At 48.8% G+C, this 17,273-nt stretch overlaps 1 protein-coding gene across 4 annotated transcripts in view; it reads right to left on the reverse strand.

Moving 5' to 3' along the window:
• Window positions 1–17,273, reverse strand: part of CFAP99 (cilia and flagella associated protein 99) — an 82,796-nt gene that overhangs the window by 22,262 nt on the left and 43,261 nt on the right. For all 4 annotated transcript variants that reach the window (XM_077280177.1, XM_077280175.1, XM_077280178.1 and 1 more), the window contains 2 exons: window positions 16,304–16,478; window positions 12,389–12,469 (listed from right to left, as the gene is read on the reverse strand). In XM_077280177.1, coding sequence (XP_077136292.1) covers window positions 12,389–12,469; window positions 16,304–16,478 — 256 coding nt within the window. The remainder of the gene's footprint in view (window positions 1–12,388; window positions 12,470–16,303; window positions 16,479–17,273) is intronic.

The raw sequence follows: 17,273 nt of genomic DNA on the forward strand, positions 1-17,273 counted from the left end.
TCCCCCCTCTCCTCTCATTTCTGCTGAAGACTTTGCCTCTTTCTTTAAACAGAAGATCTATAAAATCAGAGAAAGCTTTGGCCCACAGCGCCCAATGCCCCTCTTAGCTGCTCAACCCTGTTCCTCCAAAACCAGCTTCTCCATCATGACAGAAGATCAGCTCTCCACCCTCTTGTCAAGATCACATCTCACCACTTGTACGCTTGACCCGCTCCCATCCCACCTCATCCCTAACCTCGCCACAGTCTTCATCCCAACTCTAACACACCTCTTCAACCTCTCACAACTGGTGTCTTCCCCTCATCCTTCAAGCATGCCAAGATCACACCCATCCTCAAAAAGCCCTCCCTCGACCCATCCTCTGTGTCTAGCTACCACCCAATATCTCTTCTCCCTTATGCTGCATCAACTGAAACTGCCCTAACTAAAGTCACCAATGACCTACTAACCACCAAGAGCAAGCGACACTACTCTGTCCTCCTTCTCCTGGACCTGTCTTCTGCCTTGTGGACCATTCCCTCCTGCTACAGATCCTCTCATCTCTCGGCATCACAGACTTGGTCCTATCCTGGATCTCGTCATATCTGACAGACGGAACATTCAGTGTCTCCCTCTCCCACACCACCTCCTCACCTCGCCCCCCGTCTGTCGGTGTTCCCCAAGGCTCAGTTCTAGGACCCCTACTCTTCTCCACCTACACCTTCGGCCTGGGACAGCTCATAGAATCCCACGGTTTGCAGTATCATCGCTATGCCGATGACACGCAGATCCACCTATCTGGACCAGACCTCACCTCCTTACTGACCAAAATCCCGCACTGTCTGTCTATTATCTCTGCCTTCTTTTCTGCTCACTTTCTAAAACTGAACATGGACAAAACAGAATTTGTCATCTTTTCCCCATCTCACTCTGCCCCTCCACCCGACCTATCCATCAATGTATTTGGCTGCTCACTTTCCCCAGTCCCGCATGCTCGGTTCCTCGGGGTGATCCTCGACTCTGCCCTCTCTTTCAAGCCACATATCCAAGCCCTTGCCTTCTGCCGGCTCAAACTCAAAAACATTTCCCGGATCCGTTCATTCCTCCACAACTAAACCACAAAAACACTAGTGCATGCCCTTATCATCTCCCGCCTCGATTACTGCAACCTCCTACTCTCTGGCCTCCCCTCTAGCACTCTGGCACCACTCCAATCCATCCTACACTCTGCTGCCCAACTAATCTACCTGTCTCCCCGCTATTCCCCGGCCTCTCCTCTCTGCCAGGCCCTTCACTGGCTTCCTATCATCCAGAGACTCCAGTTCAAAATCCTAACAATGACATATGCAGCGCCCCAGAGTCCTGGTCGTTGCAGTGCTGTGGCTTCGCCGCTAAGGGGAGCCATGGTACGTTCGATGGCACCGAAGGAGTTCCTCCAATCAGGTATCACAGACACCAATATGTTTCACAGCTGGGCCTCCGGGGGGAGCTAAGGGTGCTATTCATTAGGCCACTCCCCACCATAGTGGGTAAACTGGGGGTCAGGCAGGAAGTTAGAGAGAGAACGCTGACGGGATTGAACGGAGCAACACCCTGTGGCAGGGGGTGTTGTGAAGGGAGAGACTGTAGGGTCTCTGCCAGGGGTGGGATCCTGGCAGAGGCTTGGCATTGAAAGAACGTAACGGGACCGTGCCTGCTCAGCATAGCGGCGGTGCCCAAGAAAGGACTAGAAGCGAGACAGATTGTGCTGAGTGAGAAACGAGATCAAGCAGAAGGAGAATACCAGCAGGGGTTTTGTTGAAAGAGGCAGCACCTTGCTGAGGCGCAATACCGGTGGCCGGAACGCCGAGGGAGTGGATTAGAATACAGCTTCAAGCCATACTCCAAACAGCGGCAGGACAGTCGGTCTCAGGCGGGCTGTCTACCACATATCACCTATGAAGTCTTGGGGGGCAATTGCGGGAGAGGGGCGACTCTACGGTCCCGGAAGAACTCCAGGCCTACCTGACAAACGGGTGCCATTCCAACCTGAATACAGGGAAGGGGTGGATTACAGAGGAACATCAAATCGAGTTGTGAGGGAACTTAAGAAACAGACACAACCGTTGTGGGGTTACTTTCCGTGAGCACAGCAGGGAAGGACTACAACACATAGCGCTAGAAGGAAGGCACAGATTTCCACCTGAGAGGAGAACTCTGGAGGTGCCATTGGACCGGCCGGACTTGCGTAGCCTGGTGAACCGTGTTCTGGACTGAGGACTCAGAGATCTCCAGTAAAGAGGTAAAGAGACTGCAACCTGGTGTCCTCGTTATTTACCGCGACTTACACCCCACAACCGCACCGCTACATCGCTACCATTACTACCACCTATTACACCGGACGTCCCCCACTGACGGACAGGGCCACGGACCGGGTCTAGCCACCGTGACAACCCCGAGACTGAGAACTAGTGGCCCGGCTCCGGGTACCCCTCGGCCCTGCGGCGGTGTGGGGTCGCCGCACATACAAAGCCATCCACAACCTGTCTCCTCCATACATCTGTGACATGGTCTCCTGGGAATTACCTACACGCAACCTCCGATCCTCACATGATCTCCATCTCTACACTCTACTCCCCTCTTATCTCTTCTTCCCATAACCGCATCCAAGACTTCCCCTGTGCTTCCCCCATACTCTGGAACTCTCTACCCCAACCCATCAGACTCTCGCCTACCATAGAAACCTTCAAAAAGAACCTGAAGACCCACCACTTCCGACAAGTCTACAGCCTGCAGTGATCCTCAACCTACTGAACAGCCGCACAACCAGCTCTACCCTCTCCTAGTGTATCCTCACCCATCCCCTGCAGACTCTGAGCCCTCGCGGGCAGGATACTCCCTCCTTCTGTACCTGTTAGTGCCTCGTTTTTTGCTCATGTTTATTGTACTTGTCTATATTTCCACTTTTTCACATGTAAAGCGCCATGGAATAATTGGCGCTATAAAAAATGTATAATAATAATAATAATAATAATAAATATAATAATAAAATAATAATCTTAAGCCCCTGCAATGTATGATTTGTCCACTAGATGGCGAAGCACTGAAAGTATTTACTGCATGAATGACAATGCAATGTAGAGGCAAACTGGGAACAGTGCAAACCCGGGGGGAGGGGCAAGAAACCCTGAGGGGGGGCCCAAACTAATACCCCCGATGGGTCTCACAAATATTTCAAATAACAACCGCTCACAGACTTTGGAGTCATTGATTAGATGTAAGTCTGTAGAAGAGAAATGTTTCTTTAGTTTTTTTTTCTAGTTGTCTTATTTTGCTGTTAATTTTATTGATTTTTGTTTCTAAAAACTACTTTGCAAGTCCCTCAACTGCTATCTGCCCGACCGTCTACTGCCATCTCTGCCCGACCGTCTACTGCCATCGCTGCCCGACCGTCTACTGCCATCGCTGCCCGACCGTCTGCTGCCATCTCTGCCCGACCGTCTGCTGCCATTTCTGCCTGACCGTCTGCTGCCATCTCTGCCTGACCGTCTACTGCCATCTCTGCATGGCCAACTACTGCCACCCTCCACGTTCATCTAATGCCACCCTGCACGACCATCTGCTGCCACCCTGCACGTTCATCTAATGCCACCCTGCACGCCCATCTGCTGCCACCCTGCACGCCCATCTGCTGCCACCCTGCATACCCATCTGCTGCCACCCTGCGCGTCCATCTGCCACCCTACACGCCCATCTGCTGCCACCCTGCACGCCCATCTGCTGCCACCCTGCGAGTCCATCTGCTGCCACCCTGTGCCATCTGCTGCAACCTTGAGAGTCCATCTGCTGCCACCCTGCACGTCCATCTACTGCTACCCTGCGTGTCCATCTACTGCTACCCTGTGTGTCCATCTACTGCTACCCTGCGTGTCCATCTCCTGTCACCCTGCATGGACTCCATCTACTGCTACCCTGCGTGTCCATCTCCTGCCACCCTGCATGGACTCCATCTACTGCTACCCTGCGTGTCCATCTCCTGCCACCCTGTGTGTCCATCTACTGCTACCCTGCGTGTCCATCTACTTCCACCCTGCATGGACTCCATCTACTGCTACCCTGCGTGTCCATCTCCTGCCACCCTGTGTATCCATCTACTGCTACCTTGCGTGTCCATCTACTGCCACCCTGCGTGTCCATCTACTGCCACCCTGCGTGTCCATCTACTGCCACCCTGCGTGTCCATCTACTGCCACCCTGCGTGTCCATCTACTGCCACCCTGCGTGTCCATCTACTGCTACCCTGCGTGTCCATCTACTGCTACCCTGCGTGTCCATCTACTCCTTCCCTGCGTGTCCATCTACTGCTACTGTTATGAACTGGTGGCCTAGGAGCAGCATGGACGAGCTCTGGAGTAGGTGGCCTCTATACTGACCGCAGACCCTGAACTTAACACATAAACTAGAAGTAGCCGTGGGATGTTCCTGTCACTCCCTAGACACCTCGTCACGGCCGGAGGACTAATTACACCTAAAGAAAGAAACAGGAATACTATCTTGCCTCAGAGAAAATTCCCAAAGGAAAGGCAGCCCCCCACAAATATTGACTGTGAGAGGAGAGGGAAATTACAAACGCAGACTGAAAACAGAATTTAGCAAAGGAGGCCACGCTACCTAGAAAGAAAAGACAGGACAGAGTACTGTGCGGTCAGTATAAAAAATACTACAAAATCCACCACAGAGAATACAAAAATCTCCACACCTAACTAAAGGCATGGAGGGTAACTCTGTGACTCCAGAGCTTCCAACTTGGCTGAGTAAATCCTAACACAGACTAAGCTGGACAAGAAAAAACATAGCAATTCACAGAACTATTAAGTCCACCGCATGTGGACTGCAAAAACAGAGCCAGGACTTATCTTTGATGATTTGGACAATCCAGAAGGAGAAACCAAGCAGAGATGTGGATCCCTAGAAAACAATGGACAACTGGCACTCACTAAAGGAAGGAGCCAGACTAAATAGCCCCGTCCAAAGTGGAAGCAGCTGATGACTGTTGTGAAGGACAAACAGCAGCACTACCACTTATAACCACCGGAGGGAGCCTAAGAGCAGAACCCACAACAGAATTCACAACATGCTACCCTGCGTGTCCATCTCCTGCTACCCTGCGTGTCCATCTACTGCTACCCTGCGTGGTGTGTCCATCTACTGCTGCCCTGCGTGTCCATCTACTGCTACCCTGCGTGTCCATCTACTGCTACCCTGCATGTCCATCTACTGCTACCCTGCATGTCCATCTACTGCTACCCTGCGTGTCCATCTACTGCTCCCCTGCGTGTCCATCTATTGCTCCCCTGCGTGTCCATCTACTGCTACCCTGCGTGTCCATCTACTGCTACCCTGCGTGTCCATCTACTGCTACCCTGCGTGTCCATCTCCTGCCACCCTGCGTGTCGAAATCAAACAGTTTTCAAGTGAAAACTTTATTCTAGGTGATGTTACATTTGCACATAGGACCCCTTGTTCGAAAGAAGCTTCTGAACTCTCTCGTCCATTGAATTTGTCAGTTTTTGGATGGTTTCTGCTTCAATTGTTTTGCATGTGGACAGAATCCCCTCCCAGAGCTGTTGCTTAGATGTGAACTGCCTCCCGCCATCATAGACACTCCTTTTGATGATGCTCCAGAGGTTCTCAATGGGGTTGAGGTCAGGGGAAGATGGTGGCCACACCATAAGTTTGTCCTCTTTTATGCCCACAGCAGCCAGAGATGCAGATGTGTTTTTTGCAGCATGAGACGGTGCATTATCATGCATGAAAATGATCTTGCTGCGGAAAGCACGGTTCTTCCTCTTGAACCATGGCAGGAAGTGTTGTTTTAGAAACTCCACATAGATTATGGAGTTCATCTTTACCCCTTCAGGGATCATAAAGGGGCCGACAATCTCTCTCCCCATGATTACAGCCAAAACATTACTCCACCTCCTCCTTGTTGGCGCCTTAGCCGTGTTTTCATGGGGTATCCATCAACCAGCCATCCTCCACTCCGTCCATCTGGACCATCGAGCGTTGCACGGCACTCATCGGTGAACAAAACAGTTTGGAAGTCAGTCTTCATGTATCGTTTGGCCCACTGGAGCCGTTTTTGCTTGTGTGCAGTGGATAGAGGTGGTCGACAGGATGGCTTACGCACAGCTGCAAACCTCTGAAGGACCCTGCATCTTGTTGTTCTGGGGACGTTGGAGGCACCAGCAGCTTCAAAAACTTGTCTGCTGCTATGACCAGGCATTTTTGCAGCTGCTCTTTTAACCTTACGCAATTGCCTGTTGGAAAGAGTCCTCAATTTCTCCTTATCAGCACGCACACGTGCGTGCTGGGAATCAGCTACATACTTCTTGATTGTGCGATGATCATGATGAAGTGTCTTGGCAATGTTGATTGTAGTCATGCCTTGACCTAAATACTCCACAATTTGTTGCTTCTCAGCAGCCGACACATCCTTTTTCTTTCCCATTTTGGCAAAAAATGTAGGCTGCTTAATAATGTGGAACAGCCTTCTTAAGTAGTCTTGCCTTTATTTGGACACACCTGCCAAACTAATGTGCACAGGTCTCTGCAATTGCTTTCAGTGATATAAAGAGCCCTGACACACATCACCATCAATCAGTTTAAATGACAAACAAAAAAATTCTAACCGTATCACTCCTAAACTCTATGTGCATAATAATTTGGAACACAGTGTATTGCTACCCTGCGTGTCCATCTACAATGCACCTACCTGTCTTCACCTCGGTTTTGGTTCTGCCCTACGCTATACCGCTGGTCTATCTGTCCTTGTGCTGCCACCCAGCTCAGCAGTGTCAGTGTGGGCAGCTGTACGGGGGACAGTGTTGTGGGTCAGTCAGTGTTTGGCGTGATGACCCCTGTGAATAGCGGAGGTGCCTGTCCATTGTGTGACGTGGGCACAATCATGCGGTGTGGACGGATTTTCTGCCGTCTATCAATGATCGCAGTAATGGGGCTGCTCCTATTGACGAGCTGCTCCGGTGATTTAACAGCTTTTATAAAGAGAACAATCGTCCTTGCAGTGTCCCCGTCAGGGCTGCGGTGATCACATCTGCTGACACGCTGCAAAACAGGCACTGACAAAATAATTAACAGGGAGAGGAGCGCTGGCAGCAGAGTCTATGGGATTCCTGGCCACGGGCAGCGCTCACCTTCAGCTGTGAGGATGACCGATCCCCATGGGAAGAGCTAGAGGGGGAGAAGGAACACGTGGACCCTGGAGCTTGGGGGTCTCAGCACCATTCCGGTCATCATTAGACTTCAGCCAAAAGCACAGACCGGCATCAAAACAGGCGTGTAGGGTAATTAGTGAACTTTACTATTTTATTTTTCTTTACCTATTTCTTGCATTTTTGGAAAGTAAACCTCTGTCCAGACAACCCCTTTAAGAAGCTGCTGCTGGTTTCCTTTGGATTATTTCTCTAATAACCTAATAATTTTAATCGTGGACAAAACAAAACAAAACAAATCAGCAAAACTCAGCATTGGGCATTGTACGATCTGACAAGTGTAATAACATATTATTAAAGGGGATGTCCACTGATTGGGGAAGGACAAACGGTTTGGTCAATGTGCTGAATGAAATTAGTAAGGAGCCTACGTAGCTCCCAGGCTGGTGCCGCACCGCTGCTCTGAGTGGTCATCTTGTGACACGGTCTAGGTCACATAAGCGCTGCAGTCAATCAGTGGCTGATGATTGGCTGCAGCCTTCACAGTTCTTACAGATCCAATTTCACAAGATTTTATTTTCTGGCCATAAATTGACCATCTAATTTATATTATTATTTATTATGCTTATATTTATGGCGCCATCATATTCCACAGCGCTTTACAGACATGATTATCTCTGTCCCCATTGGGGCTCACAATCTACATCCCCCATCACTATGTCTTAGGAGTGTGGAAGGAAACTGGAGGAAACCCACGGAGAACATGTTAACTCCTTGGAGATGTTGTCCTTGTTGAGATTGAACCCAGGACTCCAGCACTGCAAAGCAACAGTGCTAACCACTGAGCCACCATACAGTGCTAACCACAGAGCCACCGCACAGTGCTAACCACAGAGCCACCGCACAGTGCTAACCACAGAGCCACCATACAGTGCTAACCACAGAGCCACCGCACAGTGCTATCCACAGAGCCACCATACAGTGCTAACCACAGAGCCACCATACAGTGCTAACCACTGAGCCACCATACTGTGCTAACCACAGAGCCACCATACTGTGCTAACCACAGAGCCACCATACTGTGCTAACCACAGAGCCACCGCACAGTGCTAACCACAGAGCCACCATACAGTGCTAACCACTGAGCCACCATACTGTGCTAACCACAGAGCCACCATACTGTGCTAACCACAGAGCCACCATACTGTGCTAACCACAGAGCCACCGCACAGTGCTAACCACAGAGCCACCATACAGTGCTAACCACAGAGCCACCATACAGTGCTAACCACTGAGCCACCATACAGTGCTAACCACAGAGAAACCATACAGTGCTATCCACATAGCCATCATACAGTGCTAACCACAGAGCCACCATACAGTGCTAACCACAGAGCCACCATACAGTGCTATCCACTGAGCCACCATACAGTGCTATCCACTGAGCCACCATACAGTGCTATCCACAGAGCCACCATACAGTGCTATCCACAGAGCCACTATACAGTGCTAACCACTGAGCCACCATACTGTGCTAACCATAGAGCCACCATACAGTGCTATCCACTGAGCCACCATACAGTGCTATCCACTGAGCCACCATACAGTGCTATCCACAGAGCCACCATACAGTGCTATCCACAGAGCCACCATACTGTGCTAACCACAGAGCCACCATACAGTGCTATCCACAGAGCCACCATACAGTGCTATCCACAGAGCCACCATACAGTGCTATCCACAGAGCCACCATACTGTGCTAACCACAGAGCCACCATACAGTGCTATCCACAGAGCCACCATACAGTGCTATCCACAGAGCCACCATACAGTGCTAACCACAGAGCCATCATACAGTGCTAACCACAGAGCCACCATACAGTGCTATCCACAGAGCCACCATACAGTGCTATCCACAGAGCCACCATACTGTGCTAACCACAGAGCCACCATACAGTGCTATCCACAGAGCCACCATACAGTGCTATCCACAGAGCCACCATACAGTGCTAACCACAGAGCCATCATACAGTGCTAACCACAGAGCCACCATACAGTGCTATCCACTGAGCCACCATACAGTGCTATCCACAGAGCCACCATACAGTGCTATCCACAGAGCCACCATACAGTGCTATCCACAGAGCCACTATACAGTGCTAACCACTGAGCCACCATACTGTGCTAACCATAGAGCCACCATACAGTGCTATCCACTGAGCCACCATACAGTGCTATCCACTGAGCCACCATACAGTGCTATCCACTGAGCCACCATACAGTGCTATCCACAGAGCCACCATACAGTGCTATCCACAGAGCCACTATACAGTGCTAACCACTGAGCCACCATACTGTGCTAACCATAGAGCCACCATACAGTGCTATCCACTGAGCCACCATACAGTGCTATCCACTGAGCCACCATACAGTGCTATCCACAGAGCCACCATACAGTGCTATCCACAGAGCCACCATACTGTGCTAACCACAGAGCCACCATACAGTGCTATCCACAGAGCCACCATACAGTGCTATCCACAGAGCCACCATACAGTGCTATCCACAGAGCCACCATACTGTGCTAACCACAGAGCCACCATACAGTGCTATCCACAGAGCCACCATACAGTGCTATCCACAGAGCCACCATACAGTGCTAACCACAGAGCCATCATACAGTGCTAACCACAGAGCCACCATACAGTGCTATCCACAGAGCCACCATACAGTGCTATCCACAGAGCCACCATACTGTGCTAACCACAGAGCCACCATACAGTGCTATCCACAGAGCCACCATACAGTGCTATCCACAGAGCCACCATACAGTGCTATCCACAGAGCCACCATACAGTGCTAACCACAGAGCCATCATACAGTGCTAACCACAGAGCCACCATACAGTGCTATCCACTGAGCCACCATACAGTGCTATCCACAGAGCCACCATACAGTGCTATCCACAGAGCCACCATACAGTGCTATCCACAGAGCCACTATACAGTGCTAACCACTGAGCCACCATACTGTGCTAACCATAGAGCCACCATACAGTGCTATCCACTGAGCCACCATACAGTGCTATCCACTGAGCCACCATACAGTGCTATCCACTGAGCCACCATACAGTGCTATCCACAGAGCCACCATACAGTGCTATCCACAGAGCCACTATACAGTGCTAACCACTGAGCCACCATACTGTGCTAACCATAGAGCCACCATACAGTGCTATCCACTGAGCCACCATACAGTGCTATCCACTGAGCCACCATACAGTGCTATCCACAGAGCCACCATACAGTGCTATCCACAGAGCCACCATACTGTGCTAACCACAGAGCCACCATACAGTGCTATCCACAGAGCCACCATACAGTGCTATCCACAGAGCCACCATACAGTGCTATCCACAGAGCCACCATACTGTGCTAACCACAGAGCCACCATACAGTGCTATCCACAGAGCCACCATACAGTGCTATCCACAGAGCCACCATACAGTGCTAACCACAGAGCCATCATACAGTGCTAACCACAGAGCCACCATACAGTGCTATCCACAGAGCCACCATACAGTGCTATCCACAGAGCCACCATACTGTGCTAACCACAGAGCCACCATACAGTGCTATCCACAGAGCCACCATACAGTGCTATCCACAGAGCCACCATACAGTGCTATCCACAGAGCCACCATACAGTGCTAACCACAGAGCCATCATACAGTGCTAACCACAGAGCCACCATACAGTGCTATCCACTGAGCCACCATACAGTGCTATCCACAGAGCCACCATACTGTGCTAACCACAGAGCCACCATACAGTGCTATCCACAGAGCCACCATACAGTGCTAACCACTGAGCCACCATACAGTGCTATCCACAGAGCCACCATACAGTGCTATCCACAGAGCCACTATACAGTGCTAACCACTGAGCCACCATACTGTGCTAACCATAGAGCCACCATACAGTGCTATCCACTGAGCCACCATACAGTGCTATCCACTGAGCCACCATACAGTGCTATCCACAGAGCCACCATACAGTGCTATCCACAGAGCCACCATACTGTGCTAACCACAGAGCCACCATACAGTGCTATCCACAGAGCCACCATACAGTGCTATCCACAGAGCCACCATACAGTGCTATCCACAGAGCCACCATACTGTGCTAACCACAGAGCCACCATACAGTGCTATCCACAGAGCCACCATACAGTGCTATCCACAGAGCCACCATACAGTGCTAACCACAGAGCCATCATACAGTGCTAACCACAGAGCCACCATACAGTGCTATCCACAGAGCCACCATACAGTGCTATCCACAGAGCCACCATACTGTGCTAACCACAGAGCCACCATACAGTGCTATCCACAGAGCCACCATACAGTGCTATCCACAGAGCCACCATACAGTGCTATCCACAGAGCCACCATACAGTGCTAACCACAGAGCCATCATACAGTGCTAACCACAGAGCCACCATACAGTGCTATCCACTGAGCCACCATACAGTGCTATCCACAGAGCCACCATACTGTGCTAACCACAGAGCCACCATACAGTGCTATCCACAGAGCCACCATACAGTGCTAACCACTGAGCCACTGCAAAAAGTTTAGGCCTTCACTGGGGATTCATGAGGATTTGCTGCCTAAAGTGTCTGCAGTAAATCCGTAATGTATAAAATGTACCCCTACACTAAAGCGCTGCAGTGTGAAACGCTGTACAGAGGAGTCGGGGTCAGGGAGACCTCTCAGTGGGGAAAGTCTTCTACCCGCTCGGCTCTGCTAGATTGGCAGATCTCTACCCATACATCTGTCAATCAAGCGGATCAAAGCGAAAAAATAGATCTCTGCAATGAATGCTGCCAGTGGTTCGGACAGCACGAATCTGTCGACAGATTGACATAAAAAAATTACTTTGAGCAAAACTGCAGCTAGCAGCCCAGTCAGTGACACATCACTGGAATCAGGATCTATGTCTCTACAGTATGCTGCTCCCAGATTAGGTGGAAAAACCCGGTGACAGATTCCCATAAATAATCCTTCGTCTCCATAAAGATTCCCGAGCTGAGAACAAGACATTGTCTGACAGATCGATGGCCAGAATCACTGCTCTGACTATAGACCCTCTCCTCCTCCCGGTCAGGAGGCAGACCACTCCTCACATGTCACCTACCTCCGCTTTCCTACGGTTCCTCAGTTTCTTCTCTTGTAGAACATCTTGCTCTTTGGGACTTCTGTACGTGCCGTCGGGGACCTGTGCAGAGATGGCGGACGGTTCCCGCAAACATGGAGACAATTACTGATCCCGTTACCGTACAGGAGATCCCTCCCGGGTGAATATTCCCCGCACCTCGGCCTTCACCGCTTCATTTTACATTACTTTTATTAATAAGGATTCCCATGTCTATGAGGTTCTGCAGCAGCTGAGATGTATTATGCTGTTCTGTAGCAGCTGAAGTGTATAATGATGTTCTGCAGCAGCTGAAGTGTATTATGATGCTCTGCAGCAGCAGAGGTGTATTATGAGGTTTTGCAGCAGCTGAGGTGTATTATAAGGTTCTGAGGCAGCTGAGGTGTGTTATGACCTTCTGCAGCAGCTGAGGTGTATAATGATTTTCTGCAGCAGCTGAAGTGTATAATGATGTTCTGCAGCAGCTGAGGTGTATAATGATGTTCTGCAGCAGCTGAGGTGTATTATGAGCTTCTGCAGCAGCTAAGGTGTATTATGAGGTTCTGCAGCAGCTGAGGTGTATTATGAGGTTCTGCAGTAGCTAAGGTGTATTATGATATTCTGCAGCAGCTGAGGTGTATTATGACCTTCTGCAGCAGCTGAGGTGTATTATGAGGTTCTGCAGCAGCTGAGGTGTATTATGAGCTTCTGCAGCAGCTGAGTTGTGTTATGAGGTTCTGCAGCAGCTGAGTTGTATTACGAGGTTCTGCAGCAGCTGAGATGTATTATGAGGTTCTGCAGCAGCTGACGTGTGTATTATGAGGCTCTGCAGCAGCTGAGGTGTATTATGAGGTTCTGCAGCAGCTAAGGTGTATTATGAGGTTCTGAAGCAGCTGAGATGTATTATGAGGTTCTGCAGCAGCTGACATGTGTATTAGGCCGGCCTCACACTCAGCGTATGTAAATACGGTCCGTTTTTTACGGCCGTAATACGCAGAAAAGTCCCCAATATAGTGATCCGTATGTCATCCGTAGTCAGGGTGTGTCAGCGTATTTTGCGCATGGCATCCTCCGTATGTAATCCGTATGGCATCCGTACTGCAATATTTTCTCCCAGGCTTGCAAAACCAACATCTAATGGATTTATGTGCTCAAATGTTCGTTAAAACATATATACAGTATATATATATATATATATATATATATATATATATATATATATATATATATATATATATATATATATCATTGAGACACATATATATATATTCTGTATTTAGATTTAATTCAGCGCGATAGCTGTGAAAAGCCGGTAATTCAATTGCCGGCTTTTCATTTCTCCTTCCCAAACCCGACAGGATATGAGACATGGTTTATATACAGTAAACCATGTCATATCCCCTTTTTTTTTGCATATTCCACACTACTAATGTTAGTAGTGTGTATGTGCAAAATTTCAGCGCTGTAGCTATTAAATTTAAGGGTTAAATGGCGGAAAAAATTGGCGTGGGCTCCCGCGCAATTTTCTCCGCCAGAGTGGTAAAGCCAGTGACTGAGGGCAGATATTAATAGCCTAGAGAGGGTCCATGGTTATTGGACCCCCCGGCTAAAAACATCTGCCCCCAGTCACCCCAGAAAAGGCACATCTGGAAGATGCGCCTATTCAGGCACTTGGCCACTCTCTTCCCACTCCCGTGTAGCGGTGGGATATGGGGTAATGAAGGGTTAATGTCACCTTGCTATTGTAAGGTGACATTAAGCCAGATTAATAATGGAGAGGCGTCAATTATGACACCTATCCATTATTAATCCAATTGTATGAAAGGGTTAAAAAACCACACACACACATTATTAAAAAGTATTTTAATGAAATAAACACACAGGTTCTTTTAATATTTTATTGCTCTCTCAATCCACCTGAAGACCCTCGCTCTGAAAAATAATAAACCAACAATATACATACCTTCCGATGATCTGTCACGTCCCACGAAGTAAATCCATCTGAAGGAGTTGCATCACCACAACTCAAGGTAAGTACAGATCACTCTGCTTTCCTTTCAGTACCCGGGGTTTACAGGCACGAGCGAGTGCTTTAGCACAGCTCCTGGCTGTAAAATTATTTAACCCCTTCAGATGGATTTACTTCGTGGGACGTGACAGATCATCTGACGGTATGTATATTGTTGGTTTATTATTTTTCAGAGCGAGGATCTTCAGGTGGATTGAGAGAGCAATAAAATATTAAAACAACCTGTGTGTTTATTTCATTAAAATACTTTTTAATAACGTGTGTGTTTTTTTAACCCTTTCATACAATTGGATTAATAATGGATAGGTGACATAATTGACGCCTCTCCATTATTAATCTGGCTTAATGTCACCTTACAATAGCAAGGTGACATTAACCCTTCATTACCCCATATCCCACCGCTACACGGGAATGGGAAGAGAGAGGCCAAGTGCCAGAATAGGCGCATCTTCCAGATGTGCCTTTTCTGGGGTGGCTGGGGGCAGATGTTTGTAGCCAGGGGGGGGGGGCAATAACCATGGACCCTCTCCTGGCTATTAATATCTGCCCTCAGTCACTGGCTTTACCACTCTGGCGGAGAAAATTGCGCGGGAGCCCACGCCAAATTTTTCCGCCATTTAACCCTTTATTTTAGCAGCTACAGCGCCCAAATTTTGCACATACACACTACTAACATTAGTAGTGTGGAATATGCCAAAAAAAGGGGATATGAGATGGTTTACTGTATGTAAACCATGTCTCATATCATGTCGGGTTTGTGAAGGAGAAATGAAAAGCCGGCAATTGAATTACCGGCTTTTCTCTCTAACACCGCTGCGTATTTCTCGCAAGTCACACTGCTGGTCCGTGTGGAATCCGTATTTTTCTCGCCCCCATAGACTTTCATTGGCGATTTTTTTGCGCAATACGGTGACAAACACAGCATGCTGCGATTTTCTACGGCCGTACAAGACCGTATATTACGGATCCGTAATATACGGCAGATGGGAGCTGGGCCATAGAGAATCATTGGGCCGTGTGTAATGCGTATTTTACGGACGTAGTTTATGCGCTCATACGTCCGTAAAACTCGCTAGTGTGAGGCCGGCCTTATGAGGTTCTGCAGCAGCTGAGATGTATTATGAGGTTCTGCAGCAGCTGGCGTGTGTATTATGAAGTTCTGCAGCAGCTGAGATGTGTATTATTTGATGAGGAGGCAGCAGTCTACCAGAGCTCTCTCTTCATTCCCTGGTTCAGGCTATGTGCACATGCTGCGGATTTTGCTGTGGATCTGCAGCAGTTTTCCTTGTGTTTACAGTACCATGTAAACCTATGGAAAACAAAATCCACAGTGCACATGCTGCGGGAAAAAAACGTGCGGTAACGTAGCGTTGTTTATTCCACAGCATGTCAATTCTTTGTGCGGATTCTGCAGCGGTTTACATCTGCTCCATAGTAGGAATCTGCAGGTGGAATCCGCACAAAAAACGCGGTAAATCCGTGGTAATTCCGCAGGAAATCCGCAGTGTGGTTTACCTGCGGATTTACCAAAATCAGTGCGGAAAAATCTGCAGAGTAATCCGCAGCGTGTGCACATAGCCTAAACGGGAAACCAACCAGGAAGATATGGCAGAATTTATCCAAATGTCATCACTGCACAATATGAGAATGAGCCTATAAAAAGGATTACACAGGATTAGAATAAACACCACAGCGCTCCCCCTGGCTGCAGGTTGTGTGTAGTATTGCAGCGCAGTCCCACTCATGTCTGTAGATTAATAAACACAGACAGAAGTGCTGCAATCTCTATGTTCTGGGACACATCTGTACAAGACACAACTGCAGCTGCTGAAGAACCTCGTTGTTCCATAATGAACCCCGAACCATAGAGCGCCCCGTAGCGGACTGACCGGTTGGTGAGGCTTTTGGGCGGGTATTTTCTGTGGCACCGGTATAGTTCTGGCCTTAGGCTTTGTTATACTGAACTCCTTCACTTCCGTCACTTTGGAGCCTTTTATTATATCCGCCCCGTTCGCCATCTTACTTTCAATGGAATCTAGTAAATTCAGGACTTCAGGCTGCCACCTAGTGGAGAAAAAAACGTGAACTCGTCACAGCATGTAACATAGAGGGAGACGATCAGCAATAAATACGTGCAGTGACTGGTGGGGCGGGGGAGGGCATGGGAAATGAATGAAGATCCCCAGTAAAACACACGTTAACCCTTTGTGCTGTGGCCAGTTTTGGATTCAGTTTTTTTTTTTACTTTCCCGCAATAGTTATACCTATTTTTATATAGTGTATAAGGGCTTTATTGTTTAAAAAAAAACAAAAAAACATGCTTTGCTCACCCTTCCCAGGTCCGGAGCTGCAGCTCCCAATGTGCGTCAGGTTCTGCAGGGCTGATGTCAGAGATTGAAAGCGCTGCAGACAATAACTACTCGTGACGTTATCTCTGGCACAACGGTTTAGCTCACTGATCGTCTGCAGCGCTGTCAATATAACGTCAGGGCTGCAGACAGGACAGTAACAGACACCGTGAGTAGTGGTGGAAAGTTAGTGCTGGACTAGGGGAGGGTGGGCAAAGCACAGTTTGTTTGTTTTCCTTTCAGAGTTTTTGCAGCATTTTTTTTTCACCTATAGAAAACAATGAGTGCAAAAAAAAACCACAAACTTCTGGTTATCCTATAACCCATGAGTCTAGGTAATAGAAGGACTGACATGGCCGATCTGAGATCCTTTATTAGGTCCCCAACTTCCATGGCGCTGCCACAATCGTCAGATCCCCTCTGCCGGCGCTGGCCAGCGCTGCTACAAGTGATTGACAGGTTTCTCCAAAAGTGAGAGAAAAGCTGGAAAAAGCTGTTCGGGGCTGAAAAT

Source organism: Ranitomeya variabilis, chromosome 1 (assembly GCF_051348905.1).
Source record: "Ranitomeya variabilis isolate aRanVar5 chromosome 1, aRanVar5.hap1, whole genome shotgun sequence".
NCBI lineage: Eukaryota > Metazoa > Chordata > Amphibia > Anura > Dendrobatidae > Ranitomeya > Ranitomeya variabilis.